Below are 23,428 nucleotides of genomic sequence, written 5' to 3' on the forward strand. Positions count from 1 at the left end.
CAAAATCTAAATGTTATGGTTAAAAAACCTAAATCTCCCCTTCAAAGTGACTTTTGTTTATATTACGATCATTTGAATCCTGTGCACTAGGCATGCATTGAATCTATGCTACTAAAATACTAAATTAAATGCTTTAGATTAATTGTACTGTAGGTATGTAATAGGAATAAGGTTGACAGTGAAGCTGGCTTCACTACTTCTGACAGCTGAAGTTCAGATCTCTCTCCAACATTTCAATCAAATGTTTCAGTTGGTGTAGAAATTTGGAGCAAATTTTTAAAATGTGAAACTTTAAAATGGCAGGGGCATAAAGCAAAGAAATAAAAATGACATGGCAGGACTTGAAGGGCTCTCACTCTGCTGAATTCCCAGTGGGTTGCCACATTAAGCCTTTCCAATATTTGCTATGGGCTTTTACTTCAAAGGGTAGTGCTTCCCCACTCAGCTGGCACACACCAGCTGTCCTATACCGCTGACTGGAGAAGTGTTCCTTGAAGTAAAAGCTGCAGCAAACAGCTGGATAGATCACATGCACCTATTTCTTTGGTTATCTATATCCCTGGCTCATTTACAAACCCTCATCTTTACAGGGGGCTAAGGAACCTAATCCTGTGAAGCATTTGGGTTCTCACATATTAGTTACTGATTTCAATAGAAGTTTTTCTTCAGTAAGGATTCCTGTATCCTTCTTCAGTGAAGCAGCATTCGGGCACTCAGACTACTCCTAGGAAAAGGAAGAGAACCAGCTTCCATAGTGGGTTGCTTCTTTGTCTATGGAAGGTCCTAAAGCCCCAATTCAACTCCCTGTATCACATCTAGGAATGCAGCTATACAACAGCTTCACGCTGAAGCATGGTGTTCTTCAGTCCCTACAGATACCACTGATAGGAGCTGCTGCTGCTTCAGGTAGCAAGCTCTCTGTGGCTTGTTTGAGCAGTCTTGTGGGAAGCAGAAAATGATAACATAGCTGACTGAGTGAAGCCCTAGATATAGAGGCTGATGCCTCTTTTTTCCTATTTTTCCCCAGCCCTCAGTCTTGTTTGTCTCTAAGAGATGCATCAAAAGAAAACTATTAGTATCTCATTATGCCATTTTACAAATTTGTATTCCTTTCTTGAGCTTTTTCTATGTGAAAGTTCAACATAGGCATGCACAAGGAATGCAGGATTGAGCTGTTGGAATGAGTAGAAAATGAGTGGGGCAGGAAGTCATTATAATAGCTTTCCTAGAAATCTGGCAGGTAAATGTTCTGTACCAGGGGCTTATTGTTTGGTTTTTTTCCCTTGGGGAATAGCAGTCTCAAGTTTCTTAGTATGATAGTCCCCATGCTCCATATTGTATTATTATGAAATGGGAATTAATAAACATTTATACCATTATAAAATAATTGCTGGCAGTTAAGGTACCAGATGCCAGGTATAATTTATTCACAATAGAATTTATACATTTGTAAGTAAGAATGCACCATTTCAGAGCTGGCACAGATTCACAACCCTCAGGAAACTTGTAGATTTATACCAGGACTCTGCAACTTGAGAATGCTATTGCATAGAGATATAAATCTAGGTTTCAGATTTTTGTTTATGTAGCTATTTGAGGCAACTGACAGAGCCACATGTTGCAGATCAATGTAGGTACATCTTCGCTAAGTTGCATATTTGCTGTTTTGGTTGACGTACTCAGAGTAAAATTAAACCCTGTCCATAGAGATTATATGAGGTTTGTTCTCCACCTAAAATCCATTTGCCTATGAGACATATGCACTGCTCCTCTGCACAAGCTGCTCTAGCGTTTCCACTAAAAAAAAAAATTGGAAAACATTTTTTCCCCCACAAAAGAAGATAAAGTTTTGGAACTAGAGACTTGTACAGGAAGCAATACATTGCAAAGCCCCCTAGCTTGACTAGCAAAAAGAGCTTTGAAAATGGGTCAGAAGACTCTTAATTACTCTCCTGTTTTGCTACACAGCTTTCTGAAAGTAAAATGGACTCAGTTAATAGAGATAACCTTAAAGAATTAGAAATGAAGTGGCTGAATTTTAAATTTGCTCATCCATGACATGAACATCTATTTGAAGGGTAAATTTGACAGCTTTATCTACCTAGTTCTCCTCTCTTTTCAATGAGGTAAGAATCACCATCCAGAAAATATTCATTATAAACCAATGAAAGTATTTTCCAAGTTAAAGAAAAAGAAGATCATAGGTAGTGTGTGAAATTCTTTTCTCCTCTGTGACTGTATTTGTGTGATGACATTTTCTGTTCCAAGTGAAGTGCTATCATCCACTTAGTCTTGAAACATACCAAATTTGTTTTTTGTAAGATAAACGTGTTTCCTTAAGTCATATGAAAAGGTGAACATTTGCTGCAGAAAATTCAAATGTGCATTCAATATTTATTAACAAGATATTTATTACTTTTTAGACATAATTTTGACTGAGCATCGTACACAAAGTACTTTTTGGAAAAACAAGTGGTGTGTTGAAATATTGTGAGAATTTATTTTCTCTGTAACTTTTTCTAATCCAAAATGAAATCTATTATGAAATACTCTATGCCATGTTTTTGTCAGTCCACCAATAGTGACCACTTTGATTACAGAAGCAAATTGTCTCTTAGGAAATTCTTTAGTACCAGCGGTTGGATTAGAAGTTAACGTTGCACTTTTTTCATATTTGCAATTTATGCAAAAATTACAGGAGAGAATGAAATGATCACCACAAGTAAGCAATGCTAGAAATAGACATCAGCAAATGAAGTTGATTGGCTGTGCTGATCCACTTTGCTGGGTGAAACATGTTGACCCATTGTCCCATCTGTTGATGCTGTGGACAATGGCCAACAATGGCCAACATGTTCCCCAGAGACACAGCCCAGAGATTTCCACAAAGACTGAACCCCTCAAGCCCTGAGTTGCATGTACTCTCACAATAAAGCCAACAGACATCTGTCTCAATAAAGAAGCGGAAACTATTACCACCTTTCATCGAGGCCACAAATTTGGGTATTTGTGGTGTGAGAAATGGTATAGGCATCAAATCGCTTTCCCTTTGGGGCACCATAAAAAAGGTTATTATGGAGGCACAAAGGGCAACATTTATTTGCAACCTTAGATTACAGTGGCACTAGGACCAAATAACATGGAACAGAGTTTGAACTCAGCTGTGTTGGTTTCACAGCAGAGTAGCTCCATTTATTTCCACAGAAACACTTTTGGTTTACAAGAGACCAAGAAGGAATCAAAGTCATGAATGCAGTTTTGCCAAATACCATTTTTGCAATGCAAAAGTAGGTCCTGACTCCAGCCAAATTATATCTTGGTCTGTCAGAGGAATTTTCCCCCACATGCAAAGGTAGCGCTAGCCCAGTTCTGCAGCAGCATTCTCGCCCTGCACTCAATAATGCTCTTGATACTGGGTCGGCAATTGAATGTGCTGGGGAGAGGGGAATGCGTAACTCCATGTTAAAGGGAGACAGGATTGGGCTAATGCTCTTTAACCCAGTCTTCCTTTGGTCCCAGAGGAATAATCAGAGAAAAACCATACCTTTCCTGCGAAGATTTCTCAGAGAGGAGATGTCAGAAATCACTATGGGCAAGGAGGCCCCTTGCAACTCTGCTGACAGATAGATGGAGGGGTCAGGAAGGTTTATGGAGGTAGCAGAACTCTGTATGAAAGATCCTGGCCTGGTGGAGATACCAGATGTGTTGATATGTTTGTGGTCAGGCCCCACAGTATGGCTCATTCTGTGGGAGGGCAAACAATATAGGCAAAACTTTTAGGGAAAAAACCTACTGAGTCTAGCTCAGTGATTTGCAACCAAGATGCTGTGGCAACTTGGGGTTCCTTGAGATCCCTTCAGGAGTGCCACAGGATGCCCCACAATATTAGCACCATTAGGTGTGCAACATGATAAACCCAATGATTTTAAATAAGAATTCATTTTTTTAAAGCTCACCTGTTTTGGTATTTCTGAGTTTTTTTCCAACAGAAAAATTATTGTAGTATTTTCCCAGTCAAAAAATGAGTGAAAACTAAGCTGGCATTTTTTGAGCGGTGCCTTGAGTCTAAGAAGGGGTGCCTTGAGCCTAAAGAGGGTTACCTTGAGTTTAAACAGTTTGAGAACCACTGATCTAGCCCATTACCCCAGAAAGGGCTGCCCCAGTTCCTGATAGAGGCTGAAACCACAATTGACTAAACTATACTATGAATTACATCTATGTAAATCAAGTCTCTCTGAAGTTAAATGTCATTATTCCAGGCTTACCTAACGTAATTCACCTCAATGGGAGCTAAACAGCAATTCTAAGAATCCTGACTTCCTGGCTTTTGTGGTAGCCAATGGAGTTTTATGCCTAGCATTTATTTTCAATACCATCACCACCATTGACAAACGGCGAACTTTTAGCCAATGCTGCATTTCTAATTAAAATCGGTAATGGGAAATTGTGCCTTTCCTGTGGTATAGCAGTTTACATTTCCAACTACGTAGCAAATCCTTCCAGCATTTATCCTAAATATGAGTCTAAGCCTGCTCCCACTGTTTGAAGGAAAGCCTACCTACCTTTGAGTTCAACACAGTGGAATCAGAGTTTATGGCGTTTAGTTAATTTTTGTTTTATAGACTGTGCTTTCAGGCATGACATTTATAATCTAGCTGTAGGTTTTCTACTCAAACACAAAACCTTGTTACACTCTTTGAAAGTGACTGCTACATAACTGGTTCCAAAGTCTGGGATATAAAGATAAAAGTTTTCTAAAATGACTATGGTACTTAATAATTTAAAATACTGTAAATCTGTAAGACTATTGGCAATAAAGACTCTTATGAAAGCTCTTTTTCCTCAGGTGCTTTCTTTTGCATTTCTTCTGCAGGCCAGAACAAAAATAAAGACTCCAATTCATGGAATAACACTAGTGAAGTATGTGTTTGTTTTGTATGTGAAGCAAGGATTTTTGTGAATAATACCTTTTTTATTGGACCAATTGAATGCAATGCATTTTTCTTCAGGTGTGATGGAAAAAACAGGCACACACCTGAAGAAGAATGCAGCATATTCAAAAGCTTGTCTAAGTCTATCCCAACCATATAGTTGGTTCGCTAAAAAATATCTCTCACAAAAATTCTTGTCTCATATTTCCTGGACCATCACAGATACAATATCATCTCAACACTATCAAAACATGTTTGTTTTGTCACTTTTTCTCTGTATAAGACAAATCATTTACAGATCAAGAGACTGATGTTGATCAAATTGTGGCCTAATGGATAACCTGGTTCTTTGGTCTTCATTCTAAAAAAATCTCATCTATTTCAGGGATGGAATTGGGAAAGGGAAGGGGGATGGAGTTCTCTCCAAACACTTGTTCCAGCTTCAAGGCTGGAGTATCCTCCCATGCGTACAGAGTCTCCATCACTGCCAATCTTTGGGCTTTCTCTGCACCCAGTCCATACTGTTTGCACCCCCATGATGTCTTCCGTAGTCCTGCCTTTCCCTTCTACAGTAGTTCCATAATGGGCAGTGTCTTCAATGTCCATGAGGGGTGGAGCTGGTTTTTGGAATTTGCGTGTCTCAGCTTCATGTATCAATTGTTCATCCAGACTGCAGAAACATAGGAAACAACTGTAAAATGACTGTTGGGCTTTGCTGCTAGAAAGAACTTTAGTAGCAAGCTTGCTCTGCCTTTGAATCCACTGTCAGAAGGAAAGAGAGAGTTTGGGGTAAGGGATAGAGCTGCAGAACCACGAGGCTCCAAACAGTTGCTTGTACCTTGGGCTAACTGAACAGCATTCAAGAGTAGGACCTGCATCCTAAAAATCTTGTTTATGGACATGTGTTTGGGCCTTGGTTAATACATATTTTTCTTTTTATTACAATCTTGGTATGGGAAACATAACTAACATCTTTAAGCTGAGGCACAGGATAGGTTCAGCCATGTTTGCCCCAAAGCTAAGGGAAGTTGCGCTGTTGAAGACCTTCACATCTGCGAGACCTGGAACTCCAGCCTTTTGGAAGGACTGATCATTTAATAAAAGCAAACATTTAGAAGAACAGAGAACACTGGAATTTTAGCAAGTATTTTGCAAAGACTCTTGTTTCAGGAAAGCTCTCCAGGCCGCGAAGTATATTGAAATATCACTCTGAAGTCTAAAGAATGAAACCACAACACCACTATGTAAGTTGTTCCATTTACAGCACAAATACAGATGCGAATCAGACATTTTGACTCAATTCATATCCACAGCTCATCTCCTATATCATGACATGTTTTCTAGCTCAGCTTTGCTAGACTTTCTTTCCATTTAGTGTCTAAATTACTATTTAGTGCTTGGGGCAGTCTCCATTTTGTGTAAGACACTTGATAGTTACTTGTATCATTCACAGCTGTTGAAAATTCAGCTATTTCTCTTTACAAAAATCAAAGGGACACTCCTGACCTATTTACAAGTAGACTCTTGCCTTGAAAAAATAACCAAAATGTAAAACAGTATATTTAGAAAACCTTTTTCCAGACTTTACATGATTTATACACTGTACATACTTGGAAATATTCTTGATGTAGATGCTATACTTGACTAATATAAGAGAAAAAATAAGGACCATTTTTATAAGTTGTAAATAAAAAATCATGCTTTTTCCCCCTTAGTTTGAAAAATTTAAGTTGAGATTTTTTTAAAGGGGCCTATGGAAGTTAGGTGCTTGCAAGATAATGAGCATTATTAGACTTGGAACAGCTAACACACTTTGAGAATCTGAGCCTTAAAAGTACAATTCACAAAACAATCATGAGCCAGCTTCTCAGCCTGTGAATAAATCTCTCATGCTAAATTGCTTTTACTAGATTTATGCAAATTCATACCATAATATTAAGCAAATGTTGAACACAGTGAGCCACGCTGCCCCATCTGATGGAGAATACACTTGAAGAGAGTAAGAATGGTAGGGAAACCTTCCACAAAGCTGTTCCATGAAGTCTCCTGTAGAATTCTCCATTGAAGGGGATATGGGATACCGAGGAGGGTGGACAAAGCAAGGCTTTCCAAATCCAGAGGATTTCAGAACAGTAATTCCAGATACAGAAGAAGGAATAATTGTACATGGACTGCTTTCCTTCTGTGGGGACTTGCTATTTCGTATTTTCCATCTTGCAACATGATTCTACAGAAACAGTGTTACATTGGCTGGACCTGTCCCCAGAAAGACCTAATAAAGCTCCATGTTGTAGTAGCTCCTGATGGAATTCCACAAGTTCTGTGGGGATCACATTGTCTACTGTCACTTGAAATTATGTCTTCTTAGTTTTGCAGTGGAAGAGTGTTAGTTCATGTAGTGCATTTACAAGGTATACATACTTACACAGATTTCACATATTTTTAAACACTGCAAATAGTAAAGACATAGTAAAATTACATACACTTGCTATATGTGTCCTACTGAGTCACATTTTAATTACTTTAAATAACAAACCTACTTAATGCTAATGGTTATTTAGCACTATTTGCTTAAAATTTAGTTACAGGGCAAGAGTTGTGCCTGTTGCATTTAAAGTTGAGGACTTGTAATGGTTGTAAGATAAACTACTCAGTTGATACTGCATATTTAGTTTGTCCTCTTAGATCAGATTTCTTCATACATTTTCAAACATACTATTTGAAATGCATCTACATATTTGTATAATCTGTTATATTACATTATATAGTATAATATGTGTAGTATAATGTAAACTTTTGCTATAAAACGACTATTTAAGAAAGGAATGTACAAATATACAGTTATTTATACTACATATATGTAAGACTATTAAAATAACAGCAAGATACATGTACAGAATTATAACACACAATGGATAACGTAATTAATCTGTGTCCAGTTTAACAATAAGCAGGGTCATGTTTTCATTCATTCATCAAGCCCACAGTGCTTAATGAACGTTGATGTTTCGTATAGGTGAGCTAAATGCATTCTAAAGTTAGACTGTGCCAAACACATCTATATGACATATGCCATCTTTACACGTACAAAGACTTTACATATACAAGGGCTCTGGCTACTATATAGAGTTTTCCTGAGTCAGATCTTTTACCAAATTAATATCCAAAACAAGCTGATTTGTATGATAAATAGGTACTCAAAGTTAAATAAGTGGTTAGTGTTTTCCCCTATGATTTAAGTGCTTGAAAACTGATAAACTCTGTAATTTCATCCAAACAGCTGTAGATGAGTATTTGACTTGCAAAGTCCTTTATTTGCAGAACTTTCCATTGTGAAAAGAAGATTCAGTTTTTTCATTAATACATGTGGGAACATTAATCTGTGGAAAATCCTCTTTTGGCTTCTGGGTATTGCTACTGCTAGACTTACTCCGACTTTGATCAGGGGTGTGCTGAATAGGTAAAGATCTAGCCACGTTGCTCTTCACTAGACAGCCACAAACAAGACGGAAGAAAGCCCGGCGCATTTCTTTACTGGCCAAAGTGTAGATGATAGGATTCATTGCAGAATTGAGGACAGCCAAGACAATAAACCAGTCAGCTGCATATAAAATGGCACACTGTTTTACTTTGCAGGCGACATCTATGAGCAACAGAATGAATAATGGAGACCAACAGGCAATGAAAACGCCGACTACAATCACAACTGTTCTAAGCAGAGCCATAGATCTCTCCGAGTTATTATGATTAGTGACATTACGGCTACTGGATTTTACCAGTATGTAAATACGTGCATAAAGAATAACAATAGCCACCAAAATGGCTATAAAGATACTTATGCAAAAGGCAACGTATTTCTTAGAATACAGAGGCAAAATTGTTGAGCAATCTGGCAAATTGTCAATACAGTTCCAGCCAAGAATTGGTAAGGCACCCAGGGAAACTGAGATAAGCCAACAAGTTCCAATAAGAAGAAACACCCTGTACTTTTTATTTGCATCGTAAGGCCTCATTTTAATCATAGTCAGATGTCTCTCAATGGCTATGGCTAATAAGCTCAAAGTAGAAGCTCCAAGGGCAACAAACATGCTGCCTTCCCTAATGAACCAGATTGTGCGGGACAAACTCAGAGTTTTCTTGCCAGACATAAGAATATTTACTTTGTAAACAATTCCAGCGAGGAGATCACAGAGTGCTAGATTGCCAATAAAAAAGTACATCCGATTATGAAATTTGTTATTTTTCCATATGGCAATTAACACCATCAAGTTCTCCAAGACTATGAAGCTACATATGATCAGAAATGCCACAGTTGTAAAGTCTATGCTATCTGTTGCCTTTTCTCGGAGAGTAAGTTTTCCTGTGTAGTTGTAGTGTAGCACGATCAGAAAGTCAGTTCCATCATTCCCTGGAAGGTTGGATGCAGCAGCAGGTGGCGTAGTTGTTGTTGCCATAATTGTTAGTTGGTTTTGCTTTTTTTCAAATCACAAATGTTCACTTCCAATTTCTTTCCACAAGAGGGAGATCAAGTCATGCTTCCTAAAGCACTTCTCTGAGTGACTTGAGGATGACCCAAGCTTCAGCAATTGTTGCATATCAGTATTTAGTAGTGGCATTGAAATCCAGCTTCTGAAAACAAAAGAAAGGCAATATAAATCACTGGCATTATCCTCACTATCCAGTATAAATCACTGGTTTTTATATGAAATACATTCAATCTACTGCAATAATATACTTCAAGTTTGCAAGTATTTAAGGGAACATTAGATATAACTGGGTACTTGAGTTTGGATTTGCAGTGGATTTAGTTAATTTGGTACCCGAGTGCCAGCTCTCCACTACTTAAGACTTCAGTCATATACTTTATTTGATTATAATTCTAGATCACAGTACAGAGTGTTGGATCCTACTATGGTCTCTGTGCCACCGAAGGAGCACAGATGGTGGACATAGCACAAGTTTAAAGTGATGATGACAAAGAAAATCCAAAAATTATAATAAGACACCTGGTTTTAGGGTGGAGGTATTAAGAAGGGATAAATGCGTGGAAACATTATGTGCTCTGCTAAACAAACAAAAAAACCAGACCTGCTTTTTAAAAGTTTGCTTGGGACAATGTTGTGGCCCTGAGAGTCCCATATCAGCAAAGACAGAAACACGGCATATAACTAGTTTTACCAAAATGCAAAAGCCTGTGATACTACGCTAAAGTTTAAGTTACAAATGCTTAAAATAACATTCATAGCACTGAAGTTTTCTGCTAATTTACATTACTTTTGCTTTCATTATACATGGAAGAGTTTTCCACATTTAATACTTTTAAATAAATGCTGTATTAATATTTTTAGAAAACAGCTTTGATTAGCCTTCCGTTGTTTTGACTTTGAATCTTCACTAATTTTTTTCCATGGACTCTGATGTAATATAAATTCAGAACGGATTCTGCTAGGTCTCATTGTTTCAACTATGGCATAAAAAAACTGCAAGTGAACCTTATGCCTGTGGGGAAATAATATGAAGTAAGGTTAGTACTTGTAGTTTTGCAGGGAGTTTTAGCATTTAGATACTGAATAGTTGGGCTGGCACATAGGCCTCAAAAATATTTATTAGAGATGAGTAAATAATTAACTTTTTGGTTTAGCTAAAAAAAGTAGAATGGTTTGATTCAAAATAATTGGAACATTTTCTTTTTCTCTTGCCAGAATAAATAAAGAAAATGTTTTGCATTGAATGAAAGTTTTTATTTGACCCAAAATGAAGCTTCTGGTTTGTGGTCACTGATAAGAAAAGCAAAGGAAAGGCTGGAATCACAACCTGCTGAAGGTAACCCTTTCCCTCCACCTTAATTCAATAGCTTGGTGGTTACAGAAATCACGCAGCATGTCGTAGACTCAACACAAATTTATTTTTCTGGCTGAGGAGATTTGAACTCAATTTTTCCACCTCCCTGCCACTGATTATTTATGGATGATGGGATGGGAGCTTTATTGCTAAACTGTTCCACATTGCATAAATAATTAAATGTGCATCAGAGCAGGGGCTGAAGTGTAGGTATTCCGTTGTCCACAGGAATATCCAAAACAGCAGGCTAGAGAGTCATTCTCTCTCTGACTCCATTAATATTTATTCTATACAGAGGAGTAACAAGTCAGCTGACACTCAAGGCAGCTGGGATGCATGAAGGTAGCAGTGACTTCCAGTGTCATTATGAGTACATGGTTATAGTAGCGGCTGCTTTTTTTCCATGCCTCTCAGGTTGGCACCTAGGCCTGCTGCCCTGGTCTCCCCACCTTACTTACACTAATGATTTTATACACAGTGGAACACCTCCAACAAGAAGGGGTAAGTAAGACCTAGTCTAAAGTACCCCATAGGTTGTAGGTAGCACTCTCCCATGGGAGGTGAGACAACCTGATTCCAGGCCCTGCTCTAATGAAAGTTCAATTTTTTTTACAAAGTGGTGCAGTATCAATAGAAGAGACTGAGAGACCCCATCTCCACATACCCCAGGATGCCCTACGGTTCTACGATTTGAACACTCTCCTGGGACATGAGACCTGTAGTTTCAAATACTTTCAAGCACTGGGACTTGAAACAGCATCTACACCTCGTGTGAACATTTTGAGACCCACTGGGCATGTCTACATATGCATTTATTGTGTTTTAAATTCACTGCACAGTAACTTACTGTACAGTAAGTGGGTTTAGGCCAGCATCTACACATGGAGGTGTTAAAGCGCAGTAATGTTGTATGTGGACTGACTTGGGACTAAAGTTAGTCCCAAGTCAGTCCACATACACAGTGTTACTGTGCAGTAAGGTGTCTACATGTGTGGTACTGTGCAGTAATTAATTGGGCTTAAATTTGAGACCTGCATGATGCAGGTATCAAATTCACATCCAAGTTGGCATAAATTGCCATATTAACTGCACAGTATGACCATGCATGTATAGATGCTGCCTGAACTGTGCAGTAAATTTTGGTTACTTTGCAGTAATTTTGGTTACTGCTTAGTAAGTGTCCATGTGTATACACGTCCACTGAATCACTGGATAAAGGGTGTGTGAGTGGGGCTGGGGGTCAGGCAGGGGTGGGGCACAGCTATCCACCTCAACCTTCCTCTTAGACCCTCATTTCTCTAGTCAAAACTATTTGACAAATTGGTAAATTCATGAACAAATCTGTGACAATTAGCACTGCATTCTTTGGCAAATTTACTATTACTAAGACAGCTTCAGCCAGTTCTCACATTTAGGCACTTAAATTATCTACATTGTGCTTTGTAGACATACCCCTAAAAATCTTTTTGGAAATGTACTTTTAGTTGCAATAGTGGTGGGTACTATATCAGTTAGATATATTACTCAGGAAACACCACTGCAACTTGGTGATTTGTCATTTTTTTCATTAAAGATAAAAGCAAATCATTTTGATCTGAGATTGACAATAGTTTCTTCTGAAGTTCCCAGAAGTTATAATTTTTAAACAGAACAACTTTATCCTAAGCAGTTCACTACAACTGTAATTCACCTTGTGTAGCACTGAAACTATCTGAATTGTTCACTCTCAGTGTTGTCTGTCATACAATACATACTTACGGATGACCACAGAAGATACTATTTATCAACAATGCCCCTGGCTTAATGATTAAAATGAGTAGATGATGGATGTATTATAGAATCCTACTTAGTGCTTTAGTAATTTAAGAATGCTCAACAAAATAAATACCATAATAATAACCACCTTGTGGACAGAACTATCACATTATGTAGAAGGGTAGTATTATGCAGCTTTATACTATTAAAGACAAGGAAGCTCTGCCAATTTCCACCATCGAAAGATAAGGACTACTCAATCAGGAGAAAATACACAGGAGAGCTTCCATTGTTAACTACCTTTTATATGTTAAAATATAATTAAATATATTTTAATATAATTAAAAGAGATATGATCACAATAAAAGTCTATTTGGACAGTCTATTGGATAGGCAGTACAGCGAGCAGAGTTTTAAAAGTGCCCTTCAACAAGACAGATGACACCAAAATGCTCTACACATAATGTTATTAACAGGACTCAGAGAATATGAATCGTACTAACAAACTTTTAATGTTCATATTTATAATAATGTAATAAACAGTTTAGGAAAATGCTTGAAAAGTATCACATTTTCACATCAACATTCCAAAGGATTTTTTTTACCACACTTTAACATGGACTTTAAGCAAAGCTCTCCATTCTTCAGAACCAATGGCACAATACAGTCTGTTAGCTTAGTTAATTCAGTTGCCTGAATACTATCTTAACTAGACACTGTTACCATCCCAGAGCATTTTATGGGACACCTTTTTGTCAGCACTGCTTCAAACTTATTCTACAAAAATCTCTTAATCCCAATTAGATACTTTATTTACAAACTATAAACCTGATCCTGGAATCTTAAAAGAATAAAAAATGGCGAGGGAGGGGAAGCAGGCAGACAAATATGGTTGTACTCTACATTCTCCAAAACTTTTGTGCTCCTGGAAGCCAACTGGTCCCCACCAAAGCAATTCATAGCAGCCTCATTGTTACTTTACCTGGCACCATTGGTAATCAGGTTAGACAGGGAACACCAAGACAGCCATGTTCTGGTCATGCATCCTCCTCTGACCTTAGTGCCCTCAATGCTGAGAACTGAAGAAGTAGCATAGCACTACATAATGTGGCTGTGTGAGCTGGTATTCAGCCTCCTACTTCAGTCAGACCGTTCATGCTTAGATTCCTTAAGCTGAGAATAGAGAAAGTAGTGTAGTGCTAACATAACAATGCTACCCAACTGCTACTCTTTTTGGCCTCAGTACGATTCTGTAATGCTTCCATGGACTCCAGAGAGGTCGAGGATCTGAATCTAATACTGTCAGATTCAAGACTGCACTGCTGGGTTTAATATGGACAGGAGCTGGTCTGTTGTATATCATGTCTGTCCTGCAAGGTGTTAATTAAGACTCCCACTGAGTGATGAAGGGTCCTAACATCTCAGAAGAGATATTCGGTACTTGTAAAACTGAAGCCTAAGAGATACTCATTCTTCCTACTTCTGTCCATATAAGGGCACACAGCATTACACAATTATATCTGTAACTCAGTTGTTAACACTGGAACCCACCTATTCCTATATTCCAAGCAGCAACAAAAACCTTGAAAAAGGAGTCTGAAAAAACAGTCCCTACATTCCTAGTCTCCTTCCTTTCTGTATGTAGCCATTTAGTTTACCCACAAATGACAATTTTAAGAAGGGAGAATGAAAAGGGATGAATATGTATACAGAGCCAAACTTTTCTCTATTTACTTTTTTAAAGAATCTTTTCCAGATGATGAGAAAATATGTGTAATTTGTCAGGCACACCCTGGTAGCGTTCAATTTAAGAGCAAAAAAAGCTTTGTCAGATCATAAGTAAATGTTAATCCACACTCTGTCTAGAATTGAATGGCTCTAGCTACAAACCATGTTCAGACAACAAACATCTGCTGAAGAACAATGTCTTGGACTGCTCAAATAAACTTTAAAAAAATATAGTTACAACAAATGTAAAATGAATGTGCTGGCACACTTATGGCCTAGGAAAGCCTGTTCAATAAATGGTTATTTTTCTTGGCCTCATGGCTTTTGGACAACGCATTGCCTTTTGGAATTCTTCTGGATAGCACGTTCATATATGTCAGACAGGAGCTCTCAACTGCTTTAGCGTTGGCTTTAAAGAAGCCACGTTTATTCCTTTCTCTGCCCCACTGATCCCCCATGCCCTTCCTTCTCCCAGTTTCCATATGTTTTTGCAGTGATCTCAACTTTCTCTTTGAGTTAAAGGCCTTGTCAAAGCAAAGAGCTAAAGATATGGAAGAAAGTAACATTAACAGTGCCATGATATAAAGTTTCCAAACTGAAAGTATTCTTTTAATCCAAAACGTCTTTCATAACTTTACCTGTTTAACCAGCCTTCTGACAATTCAGTCAGCATGACACTGAGCCTGCATTATAAATACTAAAGAAATTTCCTTTGCAAGTTTTCTAGGTATTATGCCAACAAAAATAATATAAGAAAAGGGGAAGTGGTGCCAACAGATATTCTTTTCAGGTTATCAAATAGAAAGAACCTTGGAAATTAAATTAAGTATGGCATGCAGGGCAAGGAATAGATTATAAAAGATGAAGCAATTTTCAACTTGAATTGCATTTAAAATAAATATCTTAGGAGAAGTACAACTTTTAAAAGAACCTTTGGAACTCTACACGTTCCTATGGCAGGTAAAAACATCAGCAATGTCAATAAAAACAACTGCTGAGGAATAAAATGTGACAAGTAATAAAGAGGTGACATAAATTCAGATATAACGATACAGTGATTTCCAGCAATGATTTATATCATTTGCAGCACAATTCTGTCTAGGTCAACATGCTACCTAAATCGCAGATCCTACTTGTAAAGGATTCAAGATTGCATCATAGAAGGGGCATGACCTCAGAATTATTATCTAACCCTAACACCCAGAATTTGCTCACCAACTACATATCCCAACCAGCACCTCCTGCTGGCTGTTCACAGCACCGTCCCAACCAACTTCAATCATATTATCAGCATAAGGAAGGCAATTCCTCGGGTGGAGGTTGTCTACTTAAACACTTCCCTTCAAAAGCAAAAACAGTTCCTGGCCATTGATCAATATGGGAGTAGGTTAAGTGCTGGGATTAGCAAGAGTGGAAATAAGGATTTCTCAGGGTGAGATCTTTTCTTGGACCAAGTATGGAGCTGGGACAGAGTTAGGCCAGGTTTGGAATCCAAGACTTTCTTCATCCGGTCTCCTGGATGCCTCACATTTCAAAGCTGGCTCCCCAGCTGGGCCGATAAAAGACTTCACCCTAAGAAAGCGTGGCCTCTGGCCTCACTCATTGACTTCCAAGGAGAGGCTGAAGGAACTGGGCTTATTTAGTCTGGAGAAGAGAGGACTGAGGGGGAGAGGGGAGGGGGATTTAATAGTAGCCTTCAACTACTGGAAGTGGGGTCCCAAAGAGGATGGAGCTGGACTGTTCTCAGTGGTGGCAGATGGCAGAACAAGGAGCAACGGTGTCTAGTTGCAGCAAGGGATGTTTAGGTTAGATATAAGGAAAACTTTTCTCACTAGCACGGTGGTGAAGCACTGGACGGGAAGCTCCATCCCGGAGGTTTTTAAGATGGGGCAGACAAAGCCTTGGCTGTGATGATCTAGCTGGGGCTGAGGCTGGTCCTGCTCAGAGCAGGGGGTTTAGAGGCTGGAAGGGACCTTGCAGATCATCAGCCCGTGGGCAGGAAAGACTAGATGGCCAGGGTGGGTGACTGCACCACCTCTGTTCCCCACCCTCGGCTAGTAAAGAAGTATTTTTTTCCCCCTCGTGTCTAGCCTGAAGCGAACTTCAACCCGCTGGACGAGACGTGCCCTCCGGCGGTCCCTTCAGCCCTGGTTTCTATGCTCCTGCAAGGTCGCTGTAGGCTCCGCGGGAGGAGGCGCATTGTCCGCGGAGTTTGCCCGCCTGCTGTGACCGGGGGGGCAGATGCACGGTGCCCTCCCACCGCTGCAGCTGAGCGGGGCGCCTCCCGAGGGGGACGGAGCACCCGCCGCGGGACCTGGGCACCGCCGGGCGCCCTGCGCCGCGTCTGACCCCTCCGCAGCCCGTGCGCGGCCCCGCGAGCCGCCGCAGCCCCCGGGCCGGCGCCGCGCACACGCGGAGCGCGGGGCCCAGGCGGCGGAGCCCCGCAGGGATCAAGCGCCGTCCCCGCGGCCCGGGAGTGCCCCGCAGCGGCGCTGGCTAAACTTTTCCCGCTCGCCCGCCGCGCAGCCCCGCGCCGGCGCAGCCCCTCACCTTGTGCCGCGGGCCCGGCCGGCGGGGCGCCCCGCGCTGTCCCGGCTCCGGCTGCAGCGCCGACCCGGCGAGCCCAGCTCCGCGGTCCGTGCGTCTGCCCCGCGGCCGGCCAGCGCAGTGCCCGGGACGGCGCCCAGCCCGCCGGGGAGGAGCCACCGCCGCCTCCCGCCGCTTTGTTCCTCCCGGCCGCCTCCAGCCCCGCTGCCTCCTTCCCCGCCCCTCCCGCTTCTCGCTCCCCCTCGGGAGCTGCCTCTTCGCTTCAGCCCCCCGCCGGGTCCCGCTCCCAGCCCGCGCCGCTGGGTTTTCCTTTCTCCCCCCTCCCTTCCCTTCAGCCCCCGTCCCGCCAGACCATAGCCCCGTTCTCCCACGCCCACTCCTTTCCCCTTCTCACTCCCCTCCTCTCTCTCCCCTCCGTCCCCTGGCCTCTTTACTCCCCTTCCCCATGTCTCCATGGGCAGAGATGCTCCCTCCAGACCATCTCCCGTCCTCCAAGCCCCCACTCCCTCCTTCTCGTCTTGCCTTCATCTCCCTCACGTTGTCCCCTGAACACTTTACTCCACCTCCCCAAGTCTCCACGGGGAGAGGTGGACTCTCCACACCATGTCCTGTCCTGCAACCCCCACTTCTTTCTCCTTCTCATCCCCCTCAGCCCCTCTTCGCTTCATCCCCCTCGCCTCTGTCCCCTGACCTCTTTATTCCCCTTCCCCACGTCTCCATGAGGAGAAAGGGTCCCTCCGGACCATCTACCATCCTCCACTCCCTTCTCCTTCTCATTCCCCTCTTTACTTCATCTCCCTCATGTTGTCCCCTGACCTCTTCACCCCGTCCCCCATGTTCCTGCCCCTCCAAACCATCGGCCTGTCCTCCCTCTCACCCCCAACTCCTTTCTCCTCATTCCTCCACCCCCTCATTACTTCATCTCCCTCTCCTCTGTCCCCGGCCACCCCCTTCCCAATCCCATGCCTGAATCCTCCTTCACTTTGTCTCAATATCCTGCACTTGTGCCTGGGACTCCTGAGCCTGGCTGCCTGGTGGCTGTGCAGATGCCATAAGAGTCACTTATCGTCCATATTGCCCGTGCCTGCCAGTAAAGTAAATGGAAGCAGAAAAATAGGGGAGGGGGGGCAGACAGAGAAAATGTCATTAGCTTCATGAAAATGCACTGGAATCAAATATTTTTGGAGGAAAAAATAAACCTCTCTCTAGTTCGTATTAAATGGGAGCTGCTAGCATCTTTGAATAAGAGCCACATTTCCCCTAGGGCAGCCTGTCCTGTTGATTACTGGGTTAGAGTAGCACCTAGATCTAACAGCGGCAACAGCATGTATAGGAAGCTGTTTTGTTTTTTTTATTGAGGCTCAGAGCCAAGTCATTGCTCTGTTTACTTTAATCTTTGTTTTTTCCACTATAGGCTTCTACCAGGGTCCATATTGCCAATGGCTGCATCAAGGAATAGCTAGGTAGCTGGAAATGGCTTCTCTACTAGGAGCAGCATGTAGGAAAATAAGTGAAAATCTAGAACCGGGGGCAAAGCAGCACACAAGGCATCTGTGGATCTGTCAAAATGGTTTTCCCAAAAAACAGTGTTGCTGTGCAGATAAGTTGAACTTGCAAACCTGAGTGATGCAAGAAACCACTTCAGTCAGTCAGTTTCCTTGCTAAGTGCACCCAGGCTTGTAGGCTTGCCAACTCTCTTCTACCACAGTAAATCAGTATTTTTCTTGGGAGTCTACTCTCTAGAACTGAGCAAAGTCATGCTGGGACTCTTGCCATGTGCTTAGCTGTGCCATACTTTGGTCTGCCTTGTTGCTCACAGTTGTGTTACTGAGCGAGCAGAGAAGGGAAGCCACGGAGAAAACGGAAGAGTTTCAAGACATGAGAAAGCTAGAACCTGAAACAGAGCAGGAGTGCAGAACAAATGGCATTTCCAGCATTTGGCTAGCATACCTTCCCTCTGACATTAAACAAAAGAAAGCTTTGGTAAGAGGAGTGTACAGATATATTTGTTATGGAGATTTAGTTTTATTTTTCACTTGGCTGCACAAACAAACCAAAGTATTATTGCCCTTGATTTCACGTTTTAAGTTGTTCTTAAGCTCTAAAAACATTGAAAATGTAGACCCTGATTCACCAATAGACTCCATGGGTGTGTCCAGACATGCGTGGATGTTTGGTTCCCAGGGAACAAGTAGCAGCAGTACACCTTGCGCTGTAGCTACTTGTCCCTAGGGAATGCCCATGCCACGTGCACTTTGACACACGGCAAGTTGCCTCAGGTCGAGTAGGGAAAGCTGGGACCAGCACCGGGCAGGTCCCAGCAGCCTTATCTGGGGTCCTGGGTGCCTCCTGGGGCTGTAGCCACAGTGATTCCGCCATGCAGAGCCTGGCTGGCAGTGGTGTGTGACTCCAGGCGGGCCGGCTCCACTTTCCAGTGGCATGCACTGGCTGAGTGTGTGCTGCTCTGTTTTTTTTCTTTCCCACAGTTTTTTTGACCCCTAGATATCCAGTAGTCAAAAAAACACACAGAAAAAAAAACAACCCAGTACAGTGCAACCTCGGGGAGTGTGCCCTTGCAGTGCAGAGAACACCAGATTGTGTGGTATGTAGCATTAATACATGTTTGCAGCACCACATACTGCATGGTCTGGATGAGCCCCATACCTATAAGGAGCCCCAGTGATCTGACTATGCTGTATGTTGCTTCAGGAACCCATTTGTGTGGAGTTATTAGAGAGGGACACTACCTGTTGCAATCCTATCTATTCTTCCTCTTTTTCAACTTCATCTCCACCTAGCAATTCCACCAAATTGGCAACCACAGCATCACTCACAGCCTCTTAACCTATTCACTCAGAGCTTTAGCCTATGCCTAGCCATTGTCTGACAGAATACAAAGATGAGTCACTGAACGAACTTTGAAGCCTAAGAACAATTACTTTTTGAATTAGAACCCAAATTAATGAAAAGAAACCAGAATGTTGTTTTTAAAAAGGAGCATTTTAAAATCTTTCCTCTGCTAAAGCTGTGTCTTTTATTGAAAGATGAAAATCAGTATAGTTAGTGCATCAGCTAACAATATTGAGACACATCTTGGTGACTGGATTGATTTGCTAATTTGATGTGTAAGAGGAAAGATTTTAGCTCTAATTTTAGTGGATTTATTTATGCAACCGTATTTATGAAGTTATATCCGCTACCCCTATAATATATCATACAGGTAAGGGTACTAACTAAGCTTACTACACAGTGGTGTCTGCATTATACCCACTGATCCATATCTCCAGTGCCTGAGGGATTTCACATACTTTTACACAACTTTTTCAGACAGCATCTAATGACGTGAGCTTCAGCCCATGAAAGTTTTTGCTATATATAGCTATCTACTATGGCTAGCCTATAAGGTGAAAATCTACCCTGCCTTCTTCTCTAGACTTCAGACTAACATGGCTAACCACATCCCATTTCATACACTCCCCTGCTTAAGAAAAATCAACTTACCGGAGTTGGTGGTCAGCTTATCTTCTTCCTCTACTATGTGGTGTCTCATTCCTCAGCATTATATACTGAGGCCAAATAAGGGTAAGAATCTATTTGGAACCATTAACAGTTTTGCTACATAAAAATCTCACAGATTATACTGATTTAGACTGATTTAAAAATCTCATAGTTTATACTGATCTCACTGTTTATATTAATTTAGACTGATTTAAAAATCTTTCAATTTACGGATTTAAAAGTCTCACAGTTTATACTAATTTAGACTTTGCTGGCCTAGAAACAGGTGATTTCTTTCTTTTGGAAGGAGTCAAGTTCAGCTTCCTAGTGGAAGCCAGCAATGTTGTTCAGCCCTGGATGTTCCTGTCACATTGCATCTTAATTTTTGGATATGCTTGTATTAAAAAAAAACTTTTAAAAGCCATTTTTAGAGGTTTTATGCAGCACTTGGAGCTCTGTGCTCACAGTAATTTAGGGTCCTTATTTTATAACCAGAGGGATACAAAATAGTCTCAGTACACGTTGTTGTTCTTGTTGTTACTATATTAATGCTATTTGTACTGCCACCATTCCTAGAAAGTCTGAGGTCAGGACATCCTTGTCCAAGTCATTGAACAAACATAGAACCAAGGATCATTTCTGACCTGAAGAGTTTACAACCTAACTATAAGGAAAGAGATAACATGGATATGGAAGTGTACCTAAAAATAATGAAAGGGTAGGTCAGTATACTGTGGTTCAGCATTAGCATCTTAACTGCTGTCAGATTTTTTTTTGCAAGTGTTTCAGCAAAGAAGAATCTGTAACTGTTTATAGGAAGCTCCTCCCAAGCATGGTGGGAAGCTGGAGAGCCAGCAGAAAGGTGATTGCTTGCAAATTTAATAGGTGGAACAATGGACTGATCAGAAGCAGGAGTCAACATCTTGATATGGAATGAGAGATGATAGGTCAAGTGAGGAAAGACTGTGAAGGGCCTTGAAAAATAGCTTACGTTTAATATATTGGAGAAGAGGGAGCCCACAGAGGATGGAAAGAGATAGGTGACATGGTCAAAGAGATGAGCTAGGAAAATTACCTTCACCACAATCTGAATGGGTATAATGTTCAAAACTGTAAAATGGGGGGTGGCAACCTACAGCCTGTGGAGCCACTGGATCTTGTCCGTGGAGTGAGGACTTTGGTGGCATTTGATGGCATTTGGCAGTTGGGGACATTGTCCACGCCATGCTGTCTCACTCTGTGGCCAGGCAGGGAGGCTCTTTGCCCATGATGGCTGCACTGTGACTGGGTGGCAGAAAGGTGGGGGGAGGCCAGAATAGGCAGCAATGGCAGCCAGGTTCTAGCGTTGGCTTGCCTTTGATGTAAGCTGGGTCATTCTGGTCTGCCACGAGAAAGCCTTCTTCATTTCTTCTTCTTCCTTATCAGCTATGGATCTTTAGCAAGGCTGGAGCAGAACTGTGCTAGCTGCTGTACAAGAATATATTAAAAGACAGATGGTATGAAGAAGAGCTCATGACACTCTCAGCAAACTTAATGGGAAAATACTGTAACCAAGAAATAAAAGCATGCAATGATATATCATGTGGTTATTCAGTTTTTCCTGTCTGTATCCGGCAGTTCACTGCTATAAATACATGACTGTCAACCATATTTTATGGTGTGCAAGTTAACATGTTGTATAAGTCTGCCCCATAGTTCCACTTTAAAAAGTTACGATTTTCATAGAACCTGTGTATAAGTCAACCCCACCTTGCCAAGAGGAGGGGGCAGCAGGAGGGTAGCTGGGTGTGCTGGCAGTGGGAGAAGGCAGCTGGTACTGTGTGCGAGGTGCTGAAAGCCTGGGTGAGTTTGTGCTTTTCTAGCAGCCTGACCAGCTGGGCCCAGGGGGTGCAGCCATGGAGGGAAGGATTGGCTCAGGGGCTGCCCAGCTTCCTGGCAGCTCACGCCCCCCACAACTGCTGTGCTGAAACCACGATCAAGCCTTTCACCAGCTCTGCCTTCAGCAGGTTCCTGCAGCCCACAGGATGCCTAATGCTGCCCAACAAGAGGCTGCCTTGCCCCATGGGCAGTGCTGGGTGTTGGGCAGGGGCAGGGGTGGAGGCTAGGGGTGTTGGGCAGGGCTTGGTGCTGCCCTGGATTCCACTGCCTCCCACACTGTCCCTGCCCATTTCTCCTGCTGCCAGCTCACCCTGCCACCCTCCTGTCACCCCCCTCCCCGGCCTTTCTATGGGGCAAGGCAGCCCACTCCCAGGTGGCGCCAGGCATCCTGTGGGCTGCAGGAGCCTGCTGAAGGCAGAAGTGACGAGGGGCCTAATCCTGCCTTTGGCAGAGCCTGCCTGCCTCTCTCATGGCTGGGGGTGATTTGCCACTGGGCCAGGAAGCCCCTGAATTGTGGAGGGCCTAGTCCCTCCCTCTGTGGCGGTGGCACCCCTCTGGGTCATTGCCTTCCCAAGCTCCGAGGGGCCTGATCCAACTTCCTCCTCATGCCGCAGGTGAAGTACTGATACAGTGTATAAGTCAAGGTGGAAATGTAAGTGTACTTTTTGGATTCAAACCTTGACTTATATACCATGGAATATGGTACTTACAATTTATTGTATTTATTTGATTCCTATACCACCTTGAGCCCGTGCAGGGGAGGGTGGCTTATAGTAAAAACAAGATGAATTATTAAAAAAGATGCAATATTAAAATAAAATAGTAAGTAATATAACACTTCATAGTTTCATAGGTTCATAGTTAGTAGGGTCGGAAGAGACCTGAGCAGATCGTCAAATCCGACCCCTTGCCATGGCAGGAAAGAGTACTGGGGTCAAACGACCCCAGCAAGGTGATTGTCTAGCCTTGTCTTAAAGACCCCCAAGGTAGGAGCCAGCACCACTTCGCTTGGAAGTTGGTTCCAGATCCTAGCCGCCCTGACCGTGAAGTCTCCTGATGTCTAGTCTAAATCTACCCTCTGCCAGCTTGTGACCGTTATTTCTAGCCACTCCTGGTAGTGCTTGGGGGAACAGGGACTCTCCCAATGCCTGCTGGTCCCCTCTGACTAGTTTGTAAAAGGCTATGAGATCCCCCCTCAGCCTTCTCTTGTGGAGGCTGAACAGGTTCAGGTCCCTGAGCCTCTCCTCATA

At 42.1% G+C, this 23,428-nt stretch overlaps 1 protein-coding gene across 2 annotated transcripts; it reads right to left on the reverse strand.

The window, feature by feature from the left end:
• Positions 1–2,374: 2,374 nt before the first annotated feature.
• On the reverse strand, positions 2,375–17,016 carry S1PR3 (sphingosine-1-phosphate receptor 3). Of its 2 annotated transcripts, XR_016441246.1 has the most exons (3): positions 16,806–17,016; positions 6,860–9,560; positions 2,375–5,601 (listed from the first exon to the last, which is right to left on the reverse strand). XR_016441246.1 is itself a non-coding variant. In XM_090038556.1 (2 exons), exon 2 carries the CDS (start codon positions 9,383–9,385, stop codon positions 8,243–8,245), a length of 1,143 nt encoding a protein of 380 aa, XP_089894682.1. In that variant the 5' UTR covers positions 9,386–9,560; positions 16,806–17,016; the 3' UTR covers positions 2,375–8,242. The 2 variants fall into 2 exon arrangements, 1 of the variants encoding a protein (XP_089894682.1); XM_090038556.1 differs by having other exon boundaries at positions 2,375–9,560.
• Between the last annotated feature and the right edge of the window lie 6,412 nt (positions 17,017–23,428).

This window comes from Crocodylus siamensis, chromosome 3 (assembly GCF_052110815.1).
Source record: "Crocodylus siamensis isolate JL-2025a chromosome 3, ASM5211081v1, whole genome shotgun sequence".
Classification (NCBI taxonomy): Eukaryota; Metazoa; Chordata; order Crocodylia; family Crocodylidae; genus Crocodylus; species Crocodylus siamensis.

Excerpts from the sequence above, each read along its gene's own strand:
- S1PR3 (XM_090038556.1), bottom strand. The coding sequence starts at position 9,385 with ATGGCAACAACAACTACGCCACCTGCTGCTGCATCCAACCTTCCAGGG.